Raw genomic sequence first — 12409 nt, 5'->3', positions numbered from 1 at the left:
CAGCTATCTGCAGCAGGGGACAACCTCCTGTCTGAATAGTTTAGACTTAGAAAGTCACCAGAACCAACTTTGTTTGCTGTTTATTGGTCTAAGCGCTTGAAACACACATTTTAGACTACCCGATAGCTTGTTCCCATCAGATGAAAACTGAGAGGCAGCAGCAGTCAGTTGTACCATTTAGGTTATCCTTGAATAATATTCTGTGTTACTCTCATGGTAAGTTAATTCTCAGCACAGTGTATTTCACAAGTTTTAAGTGCTCAAAAGTCAGATGGAGCTCTCCTGTGATTTAATGCATTTTGATGTATGTTCTGTAGAGATAGGCTTCTGCTGCTGCTGAGCCGAGTGAGAAATGAACCATGTTTTCTGTTTTGGAAGCAAATTATACTACTTTAGCATGATATATTACTACTCAGGTTCTTAAAAACGTATTTATTGCTGGTAAAACTCTTTTGATCATGATGTCAAGGTCCCATTTGGCCCTCAACGTGTGGAAAATCTTCAGAAAGGCAAAATATGGATGGCAGTAATTGAAATAATTATATATATACTGAATATACAAACAATTTTTCTCTACTGAGGAGGCTACAAAATTAATTGTATGTTAAGTGAGCTTTGTAGCCACAAAAGATTTTAAATAGAAATCCAAAGAGAATTAAAAATTTAAATTTATTATAATAACCCACAAGCTGTGTTAATAGGTCATTGGTTAATGCTGCAAGCACAGTAGGGAGCAAAAAAACAGAGGCACAGTGCTTTCAAATGTTAAAGTGCCTATTGATGCACACCATGAAGAAGTTTATTGCTATTCAAGTGTGGTTCATTAATTTATATTTTAATTAAAGAAAAAGATGTTTAAAATGCTATTTTAGGCTTGGTAGAAATAGATTGATGCAATATTGTTGCACTGAGAAAATATTTATGATAGAGTGATTAGAAAAAAGAACTTATGGAGAACAAATGAGGTGTCTGACTGCTTTTTTTGCCTGTTTTCCTTATTAGTCTTCCTTTCTTCCTTCTCTGTCATTCCTCTTATAACCCAGGTTTATCTGATTCCATCTAAGGCATATCTATTGAATTACACAGCCTTGAGAATAGTTCCTTTCTGGTCTGATTTTCATTGCAAGGCTTATTGATAGACTCAGATAGGGACCTAGAGACTGGAATGCATGAAAAAGGAAAATTTCTTGGGCAAAATATGGCTGGCTGTCAGTGGTAACGAAGGGATTTTCATAAGTCAGGAGTTGTCAGAGTACTTGGTAGACTCAAATCGTATAATGGGGCAAAAGAAAACATTCCATGCATAAACAGAAAAGAACTTATTGCTAGTCCTACTTAATATTTTAACTGGCTAATGCTCCAAATTATCTAATTGATGTGGAAAAGCATCATTAGTAATGCAGTTCTTAAAAACAACAAAAACAAAACTCTCAAATATTCACATCTTACCATATTCACCATTCCAGTATTCACATGAGTTCTCAGAATGGCAGCAAAAGTCTTCCCCAAGTAGAACAGAGAGGGTGGCAATGAATCCTCAGCACTCGGAGGTGCTCAGAGGGTTGGGGGCTGTCACCCCTCTCCACCAGGGTCATGCCCAGAGCTGAAGCTGAAGCAGGGCAGCAGCAGCAACTGGGCCCCCCAGTACCGGGGTTAACCACTCAAACAGTGACAATGCCGAGCCCCTCACTGCCAAGTCAGCACACAGCCAGGAGGCTCCTACTAGGAATAACATGAGTGATATGGCCGGGGCTATATACTCGCTGCTTCTACCCCAGTGGCAGGAAAACACTGGAGTAATGCCACACAGAGAAGTTCCCAGGCTCATTCACAGAGTGTCTGAGGTCAGAAGAGACCTTTGGAGGTCATCTGGTCCAATGCCACTGTTGAAGCAGGGCCACATACTTTTTGGGATGAGTTTTCTCTCTCACCATTGGCAAATTCTCTGAATCTGAACTGGTTGTATTCATCAACTAGAGTTCCTAATGAGTTGTCTTTTTCCAGGTCTAAATACTTCTATGACCATTTTATAATCATGAGAATATATATCTGTCTGTGCATCTAAGTTTTAATACTTCTTAGTTACGTAATTTCTTACAGGGACTACCTCTGATGTTAATTAAACAGATGGCATATGTCGTATAAAGGATGCATTCTTTATGTTCCCTACTTTGCCTTCCACTTAACCACTCTTGGAAGTCACTGTCTACAGTGCAGTCTACTGGGAACAACTCTCTTCAGAGTGCTGGCATTTCTTTCTCGATAATAATACATATTTTCTTACCTGGACATTTCTGATGCTGCTGGCGCACATACCTATGCAGAAATGAAAACTGGGAAAGCCAGTTTAGCTAAGCAACCCTTAAAAAATCTAAATAGATTTGTTTAAGGAGCATTTTGAGAACTGACTTAGGTTCTTTATTTTATCTGAATGAATATGTCCTCATTGTAGACAAGAGCAGTATTGTAATGTAGTACTCTAGCAGTGTGTGCTCTATGCCATATTCATGTCACTCTTTCTATTTATTAAATGCATTTGCTTTTATCTTACGTTAAAATCATGACCTCGTTAGTACCAAAACTTGCTGAGAATATTTTACTCCTCTCAAAATTATTTGTAGAATTTTTTTTCTAGATTAAATATTAATGTGTTACATTAATCCCACTTCATATCACGATGTAAACGTATATTAAATTATTTTGTCTCTTAAATGGCAAGTGTATGTGTTTAAAAAAAATATTGTTTTAAAATTAAGTTTTTTGGTTTTATTTGAGAAGGACTGTGATCTGTTAATTTAAATAACTATCTTTCTCATTATTACCACATTTAGTCTTAGGCTATTATTGCTATACATAACTCATCAGTAATAATGTCTGATATAGATACTGTATTTTGTGTTTGCTACTAGCATAGAGCTTACAGTTCCACAACAAAAGCATTAAATAATGGCTGAATGGCACAAAAATATAAAGGTCAAGTGCCTTTGAAACTCTGAATCATCAATGTAACAAAATAATCACAAGTGTAATACTGCAGGTGGTCTCAGATGTGCAAAATTGGTTCCACTTCAAATAGATGGCTGATTGGCATCACTGGAAAAAAGCATGTTTGCTGTCTACAATCTCTTTTTAAGAATTGGGCTTGGCTTGGCTTTATGGAAAGTTGACAGAAACATTTTGGTGTTTGTCAGCCTGAGGCTGCTGAATTTCCACACTGTCTGCTTATGAGCTCACCAAAATGAACCCTGTCAAGAATATAGTAGCCATCCTGTTGTTTGCAAGATGTTACATTCTGGAAAATATGTTATGGCTTAAATACTTTATCTAATAAATATATTTTGCTATGTTGAAAAGTATTTTCACTGCTACCCTTAGCAGAAAATCTTAACAGTAGACTTAAAGCTCAATGTACTAACGCTGAATGTTATTATACTGAGTGTACCTCATAACCGATCATGCCTTCATCCTACTGTCAGCTTTCACCGCTGCCAGCATATATTTCTGTAGGTTTTAGTAGTTGTAAGCAAATGCAATTTTTTATTTGCCTTCTTAATAATTTATTTACATAAACTTAGAAGGCTCAGTTGCAGTGTGTGTTGGGAGTTGGTATGCTCTTGTTGAGGTATAAAAAGAGATTTATGTAGGGATGGATGTAGGCCTGTTGGTGCGGAACCCTGTTTTAAATTCTCATTTTATACCTTTGGTATCTGCTGTGTGAGAAAGTGAAAATGATGCATGTTCGCTTTTTAAAGCACTTTGAGACCTGCAGATGCAAAGGAAAATACCACTATGCAAAAGATAGGCCAAAAAGACTTAAAAATGCATTTGCCTTATTTTTTTTTTCTTTCTTCTGTCCTGCTGCCTGTGTGAACTCTTTTGTAGGTCATACAACATGTAATATCTGATCTTTAAGCTTACTGAACAAAAGTTTGAGAAACTAGAGCCTTTCAGACTGTGGTTATTGAAATCACAGTTACAAGATAGAGTCATAACTTAATGGTCTAATTTGCAATGGTAAATGATTGTCTACAAGGCAGGGGGTCCATCTGCACTTAATGAAACAGAAATGTAAACACAGTGTGGTTAACTAGTTAGTAAGTCATATAGTTAAAGGCTTCCGGACGTGTACCAGGCCGTGTAATTTTAGCCTATACGGTATATAAAAATACACTACTGGATGTAACAAAGCAGTTGTGGTCTATTAAAATACTTGCAAGTGGCATAAGGGAACAGAGTGTGCACAGATAAAGCTGTCATTCCGTGGATGATAAGCCAAGCTAACTAGGGGCCAGTTCAGCTTCTTGCTCTCTCATATTAGTAGTGGGGTCATGCTATTTGCACACGCAAGATCTTGTGCTGCTTTTGAGGCAGAAGTAACTTAGCATACCTGTATTAAGGATCCTTCCAATATTGCAAAAAATAGGACATAAAAAATGGCTGATATGCTCCTCCAGAACATTGCTGCTTCTGATCAGTGGTGTAAGATCAGATGGGTTGGTGCTCTGCACCTGAGTGCATCTTGTTTTGGTTTATTTGCTCAGCTCATGTTATAAAAGAAGGAATTTTGAGCCAGGTTGCACAGATGCACTTGCTTTATGATGGCTTCTGTGAATAGATTTCAGGAGCTTACAATGGAGGGCAAGGAAGATAGGTAAGTTTTATGGGTAGGTGAAAAGCAACATGAATAGCATTAGGATACGACAGCTTGTTTCAGAGGATACATCATTCTGCCTTCAGAAGAAGGTAACAAGGAAATCTGACCTGTAGCACTTGAATTTATTTATTTATTTACTTCCCTTGAGGCTAAAAGCAAAAATATTGAATTCTCAGCACCTTCCTTAGACTGCAGTGCAGAGCCCTGGATTTGATCCATGGGCTCCCTGGGTAGAGCATAAGGAGAGTTAAGCACTTCAGAGTACGCTGTGCTGAGTCAGGAGCTGCTGAGTGCAGCCTGAAGGGAACGGTGAAGAAAACACACATTCTAAATCCTTCCTTTACCGTGGATTAAATGTTTAATAAATGGCTGGTCTGGGATATAGCAAATATTCTTGCTGTGTACTTTAGGGTCTTCTTGCCAATCTTGATGTTCCTTTCTTAACTTCAGAAAGGTTAATGACATCATTTGGAAGAGAATACTGCATTTACACTGAAAAGATGAATGTACTTAGAGTACTCTGTCTGTGAAGCTCTTTCAGTTGTTTTTTTTTTTTGTGTGTGTGTCTGTGTGTCTGTATGTGGTGGTGGTGTTTAAGCTTTACAGCAGTGGTTGTCTACTGGTGCTGGTTTCTAAGATGCATAGCTGATGTCATTGTACTGTAACTACATTACTTAAAGTCACTTTAAACCTGATAGAGACTTAGGATGTAACATAAGAAATTGTTGGGCACTTTACACAATGACTGTCTCATGTAAAATGCAGGAACAGTCATCTGGATAGGAGCCTGGTCTCCTAGCTCTCCAAAAACAGACCAGGCTGCTGGGATGCAGATCACTTGTGCATTTCTTAACGTTCCTCCTGTAAACTTTGGAACAATTGTACATCCCCTAACAACCAGTGTGCTGCACAGGCTGGGAATACCCATAAGCTGGGGATGGCACAGGACATGTCTTCTGTGACCCACACAAAGCCTTTCTGTTAGACTGTTGAATTAAAAATCTCCTGTCTGATATGTTGCAGATGAAAAAGAAGTCACTGCAGCACTGTACATGTATCCTGTTTGAGAAGATCGTGAGAAATTGGCGTTTGTTACTACAGAGTGGGTTTATTGACAAAGTCAATGAACTTTGCCTAATACTAAGAAGTTTCTGCATATTTTGAATATCAAAAGTTCCCAGGGCCCTGCTTCTTAAAAAATTCGACACACTGTGAGTTTAGAGGTTGTGGGCACTTCCTCAGCAGGGGCTTTTAGGTTTGCAGTTTTGGATTTGGGCACCAAACTTAAGTCTATATCCTATTTTAGGAAGCAATTATTTGTGTAAATGTGGCTCTTGTGCTTCTTCATGCACTCCTTTCATTCAAAGAACAACTTGATGGTTAATTAGTTTCAAATCAGTGACATTCTCTTCATAAGGTAGTGAATTACTGCGAAAAAGGCTGTAGAATTTTTTGTTCCCTAGGGAAGTTTCACCCTTTGGTACAAGTAGACAAAACTTACATTTTTTTTTAGAATAAAAGACTGTAATACGGTTTACTGCTCTCCTTATCCTCTAGTGTCTACCTGGCTTTGACTTTTAAACTTTGTAATACATACGTAACATTACTGAGCAAAGTTTGTGTGCTATGTATTTATTTCAATCATTTTTAAGACTCAGCATCCAATTTGCAGCTGCTGGGAGCTTCCACACCTCTCCTGATCAGTCAGTGATTTGTCTCTTAAAACTAAGATTTTCTTTCCGATTGCTTACAGTTAGGGTTTTGGTTGCTTTAAGGGAGTGACAGGGAGGGAAAGCGGGACTGTCTTTTAAAAATATTGTGTGCATGTGACTTTCAGACCAAGAAAGTCATTATTACATGCACTTCCTCAGAGTTGAATGAACTTGACGCATTGAATTTGGACCTGCTTGGCCTAACTCTAATGTTACAATGGATTCCCTTGAAATCAGCAGACCTGTTTTTTATAGAAACATACATTTGCAAGTATTTGTCAGATCAGGGTCTTAAATGATCTTGTAAGTGCTTAAAAAGTACTTATTTTTTTCAGATTTTAGTCTTACATGTATGGCACCCTCCTCCATAGTTGTTACATTGCTAAGCAGACAAAACCAGGTCTGCATGGGTTGGAAACACTTTTCTGTTGAATCAGTTATGACCTGAGTAGTAGTTAATAATCTTAGATGTCTTCAGAATTTCTAACTGAATAATTTGTTTTGTAGGGTGAGATGGGTGCAAAAGGACAGGATGGTGTTGCTGGTCTTCCTGGCGAAAAGGTATGTTCTTGTATAGAAGTATGTAACAGGGAAATGCTCACTCTGACAGCAGCTTATCTATAATTACATACATAAATGTGAGGATAGAACGTGTCTGCTGTCAGAAGACTAGCTTCTGCTATGTACACTGCCAGCTTTTTGTAGCACACTCCAAACAATAGTATTCTCTGCACGTGTGCTTTTGTTTTTTTTCTGGGATGGAGGCTAGAGGGATGGGAGGATATACAGAAGCAAGGGAAGCCCACCCAACTAGTAGAGCAGGAAGGAGATAGTCTATCAGGCCTGTCACGCAGGGAGGTGGAGGAGAAGGCAGGTCAGCTTGGCTGGCTCTGTGCGAGGACAACTCTACACCAGCCCATAGCAGGTGGTGACACCAGCAGCTAAACTTCCACATAGCTGCCCTGCCATAGGAATGTTGTCCTCATGCCCAGATGGCATGGTGGACATCTGATCCAGCCTGGTCTCCAACACTTGCTGCAGCTCTTCTCAGGTAAGCCCTCCCTGCCCTTTTCTTAACACCTCAGCCTTGCAAAGGAAGCAGGAGTAAAGAAGACTGGTTGCTCTGTTCTTCAATTCCCTGATAACTTGAACTGCGCAGACTGTGGTCTATAGGCCCAGAAAAGAGTTCTTATGCTCTCAACAGGCTGCTTGATAGAGCTTTGAGGTAAACACCACTGATTTCTAAGCAAATAACCATAGCTAAGAAAGCTTATCAACCTCCCTGTGTATTCAAGAAGGTAAGTTTCACTTCATTTCAGGATGTTACCCATTCACTTTGTCCAATTTAAGGCAGTCGTACAGATTTGTTGAGTTCAGAGCTAGTTACCTGTATTAGAGGAAGTGCACTAGTCCAAAATCCTGATATCTTTAGTATAGAGGACAGCCCTCATAACACTGAGGAAACAGTATGTTGCTGGAGATTATAATCATTTCACCTCTTGTGATTTTTTTTGTTGTTGTTCCACCTATTAGCTGGAAACCACTTAATACATAAATGGATGAAGATTTCCAGATACATGCATTAGTCCATTGCACAGATTTTTTTATTATTTTTTTTTCAGTGGTATCTGTAACATCCTGATTTAAGTCTTCATCCCTCAATACTGTCAATTTAGGTTCTTTTTTATCTTGCACTTCAAGTTTCTGTCCTTTCAGCACCATAAGCAAGTATTCCTTCTTAAGGCAGCTGTTGCTGTGGTAAGCTCAAAATTTCAGTATTGCACTTGATGGTTGACAAACCCCTTTCACAAGTATGCAGCATTTTAGTAATGGCACAGTTTTGTTTATTTAGTAATTATCAACATTTCTAAGCACTGAAACAAGGAAGAATTTCACTTCAACTGTGAGATTTAAAATCTGTAATTACCAGGATATAGAATTATGAAATTGTCTTTCATTTTTACTTACTATTTCTTTCTCAAACTATGTTTTTGTTAAAAATAGGAGCTAGATACATGATATTACAAAAGAGAGGAGTTAAAATAATGGCATTTGCTGCTTATGCTAAGTTATGTATGATAAAAAAGTGGAGAGCAGGCTGCAAAGATGTTCAAAGGACCTTATAGTGTTGAGGAAGTGAATCATAAAGTGGCATGTAAAACTCAGTGAAAATAACCATAAAGCGATGGAAGGAAAAACAAGCCAAAACTTACGTATTTCATATTGGACTCTGGATTAGCTATTACTGTTCATGAAAGTGATCTTGAGATTAGAGGTCAATGAAAACATACACTCACTGTTAAGTACTAGCCAAATAAATAAATTGAATTTAGTAAAGATTAGGGAAGAGAATGGAGAACAAAGAAAAGGCATTTTAAATTCAGTACTGTTAATAAAACTGTCTTGTGATATATCTGGAATGCTGTATACAGTTCTGGTTCCTACATCTCAAAGTGGATATAATAGCATTGGAAAGGTTCAGAGTAGGTGTCAAGAGTAATCAGGAGCATTGGGCATCTTCCAATTAAGACGTGGCAATGTGGACTTCAGTTTGAAAAAGTCACAGCGGAGGGGAAATGTGTTGCATTCTATAAAAGTATGTTCTATAAAAGTATGTGTGGAACAGAAAAGATTAATAGGGATTGTATTTATTTATTTCACACTCTTCCATTGAGAGAACTAGAATATCAAATTATCTGATAGCAAGTTCTGAAAGGATAGAAAGGATAGGTATTATATCCTTCTGCTTATAACAAAATCAAAGTTGGAACTCTGCCACAGGATTTAAATCATTTGAAAAAACTGATTAGAAAGTTGGTGAAATAAAAATCCATGGAGGGTGTCAAAGATAGACAACACTGCTTCCCTGAAAGTTCTTGAACTCTAAGATGCTGAAGTCTGGGAAACGCACTGGGAAGTCTCTATGGTTGCCCTGTTGTTATACTTTCCATAAGCATCTGTTGTTGCCAAAATTTTGGAGACACACTTGACCAGAGAAGGCCTCACAGAACCATAGAATCATTAAGGTTGGAATAGACCTCCAAGGTCACCTGGTCCAACTATCCCCCCACCACCCGTGTCACCCACTAAACCATGTTCCTAAACACCACGTCCAACCTTTCCTTGAACACCCCCAGGGACGGTGACTCCACCACCTCCCTGGGCAACCCATTCCAATGCCTGACTACTTTCTGAGAAGAAATTTCTCCTAATTTCCAACCTTTGATTTGATCCAGTTAGACGGTTTTTACTTTACTGTGCTCCCCTTTGTGAGCTAGTGAGAATAAATTGTTGTCTTTCTTGAAAATTACCAAGTGACATTGCTTTTCCAGTAAAAGTTGTTATTGCAGTTTCCATGCAGTTTCCATGGTTAATACTGTTTGGGTTCCTTTTTTTTTTTCTTTTTCTTTTCTTTTTATTTTTTTAGTGCCTTGCCGATTCACTGTGAGGCGAAATCCCAAAGCTCCTGTTAGTTTATATAAGGCTCAGCAGTCAGATTGTATTTAATCTTGAGACACTGTACTTATCCTGAACAGTATACTTTTCCTGAACAGTATAGCTCTTTTAGTTCAGACTACATAAAAGTCATATCACTGTTGCAAATTAAAAATGAACTACTGTGGAATCTGAAACTGGCAAGACCAAAAGCTGTTTAATATATATATATATATGTTTATTTTGTACATACATAGCTAGATGAAACTGAGATACAGCCACCTGGTTTATGCTAGCCTGAGTTGTCATGTCTATGTAGAGTAATATAGGGCTGGATGGAATTATTAGCGTCTTTATGGAGGTTGAATCACTTTATTTTCCTTATATTATGAAAGGTATTAACATGCTCTGTCTCTGAGCTGATGCATCAAGAGCTGTGTGAATTTGTGTGTCTGCTATTTTTGAGCTCTTCTGGGGTGTTCTGGATGCTGGAAATGTACATGGATTCAAAGACAACTGAACAAAGTAAAGGAAGAAAAATCCTCTGATAACTGCTAAGTACAAAGGCATCTCCTATATTTCCGGAGGGGGAGGCGCAGATCGTGGAATGCTGAGGGAACATTCTCAGGAATTAGCACTGCTTATCCTTTTCTTACACCCCTCAATACACATTTTCTGTTAACAAAGATGTGGTTTTGTTTGACTGGGACGTCTAATTTATGTTTTTCTGCAGTTTGTGCAGATATGATCCTGTCACTAACTATTCAGGAAAAAGAAAAAAAGAAATGATACAGCTATTTTGTATGTAAATGCAGGTTGATACTTCAGAGAGAAAAAGGGCTGACGCACCCAGAAACTATCCACTACAATACTTCATTGTTCTTACTTCTTTCTGTGAGGAAAAGTTCAGAGAATAAATATGTGGCAGATCTTAATCATAAAATCATAGAATCATTAGGATAATGCCATGTTGCTTTCATGTGACCTATTTTGGAACTTTACCTTGGAATGAGATAAACTGGACTATTAGAGGGACTGTTTCTCTAGAATTGATTAGCTCAAATCCACCCATCATTGTAGTGAAAGTCTAAAGCTAGAATAATCCTATCCAATCAACTTTATTACTTGAGAGAATTTTACCTCCCCAGAAAATGCCCCATGATTGTGTACTTCATTTTCAAAATTTACATAGACAATGAGAAGTTTGCAGATTTTGTAGGCAAGTCTGTAAAGCTTCCTTTGTATATGGCCTTGAGTTTCAGGGATCTGAAGTGTGAAAATAGATTGTGTTCCTCATACATCTTCAGTCTCTCTTCAAATGTGATGTTTGGCCTTCTGTCATTTGCAGGACACGTTATAGCTGACAATAATTTGCAGGTGGCCCTTGATGCAGCCAGAACAATTTCTCATTCACTGAATGCTGCAGTGGTTTTGCAACAGTTGTACTGGATAATACTTGCAGATCTAAATGGTGTAGACTGGTGAGAGGTTCTGCCATCTGAGAGGTTGGACCTTCTGTGTGCTAATCCAGAGAACAAAGTTTAAGTCTTGATGACTCCAGAGTGACATAAGAATAACCTTAACACACCTGTTTCCTAAAGAAAACAGATGTCTGTTCAGGCAGTTCTGCGGTTCTGTTTTTTTCTACTGTAATTCTTGTAAGCTGCCAACATGAAAAGCAAGGTTTCCGCTGACTGACAACACCCCACTCCACAACCTGCTTGTCAAGTCATCTGCCTTCAGGGCAAAAGCAGTCAGTCTGACAGTACTAGTGACCAGCCTAGAGAGTGAAGAATCAAATGCAGTCCCTGTGGAGCCCTACCGCAGGCCCTCAAAGTCAGAAGGCAGTAGATCACAGACACCGTCACAAATATTTGTGTCTAACTACCTAGTTTCTTCTTCCCTGACCTTTTTCAGGGAACTTTCCTAAGAGATATTTTTAAAATAGTAGGTCTTACCTAGGACAACAGAAGGAATTCTTAAAAGTATCAGAGGAGAGACTTCTGTGGTGGTGGTGGTTTATAATCCTAAAAAATAAGACAGCAATAGTCCTCTCTTGGAAGGAAACTGACTTCAATTGTAGGCTACTGGAAGATATGGAAAACATTGCCATAATCCCCTTCCTGCAATCAGGACTGATTTGTGACTCAGCCTTCTGGGCAAAATTTGTCAGCATATGTATCTAGTCATGATACAAGAGCTGAAATGTTGTGGTAAATCAGAATCACTATGTGTCTGAGTCCTTATGCCTTGGCTGGTTTGAAGGTCTTCAGCAAAGGCTATGAGGATAGAACAAACACTTGTCAAAGAAGCAGTGTGTTAGCGTACTTTATTCTTTGGCGATTAGCAAGTGAAATTTTCTTTGGATACATTTCTTAAGCTATTTAGTACAACTGGATTGCAGCCAGAGTGCTGGCTGTATGGCCTGAGAATAAACATGCTGAAATTAAATCTGCTCCTGAAGCAGAGGTTTGAGGAGACTGGAGTGCTCTAAGGTGTAGGATGACAATTGCCTATCTGCTTCACGTCAGGTTTCACAAGGTAAGCAAACCTGGTCTAGCAGTTGGAGTAATCTCATTACGACAAGAACTGCTTGCTCTGCTGTTCA

The 12409-nt window shown here is 38.5% G+C and overlaps 1 protein-coding gene across 13 annotated transcripts in view; it reads left to right on the top strand.

The window, feature by feature from the left end:
• Positions 1 to 12409, top strand: part of COL19A1 (collagen type XIX alpha 1 chain) — a 202718-nt gene that overhangs the window by 40833 nt on the left and 149476 nt on the right. For 11 of the 13 annotated variants that reach the window (XM_048077446.2, XM_048077445.2, XM_013172196.3 and 8 more), the window contains one exon: positions 6874 to 6927. The exons of the other annotated variants lie outside the window; for them this stretch is intronic. In XM_048077446.2, coding sequence (XP_047933403.2) covers positions 6874 to 6927 — 54 coding nt within the window. The remainder of the gene's footprint in view (positions 1 to 6873; positions 6928 to 12409) is intronic. 13 annotated transcript variants of the gene reach the window in all.

The sequence above is a fragment of the Anser cygnoides genome, chromosome 3 (genome assembly GCF_040182565.1).
Source record: "Anser cygnoides isolate HZ-2024a breed goose chromosome 3, Taihu_goose_T2T_genome, whole genome shotgun sequence".
NCBI lineage: Eukaryota > Metazoa > Chordata > Aves > Anseriformes > Anatidae > Anser > Anser cygnoides.
Note: the sequence above shows the minus strand (reverse complement) of the source record. Positions and strands in the feature narration are given on the sequence as shown.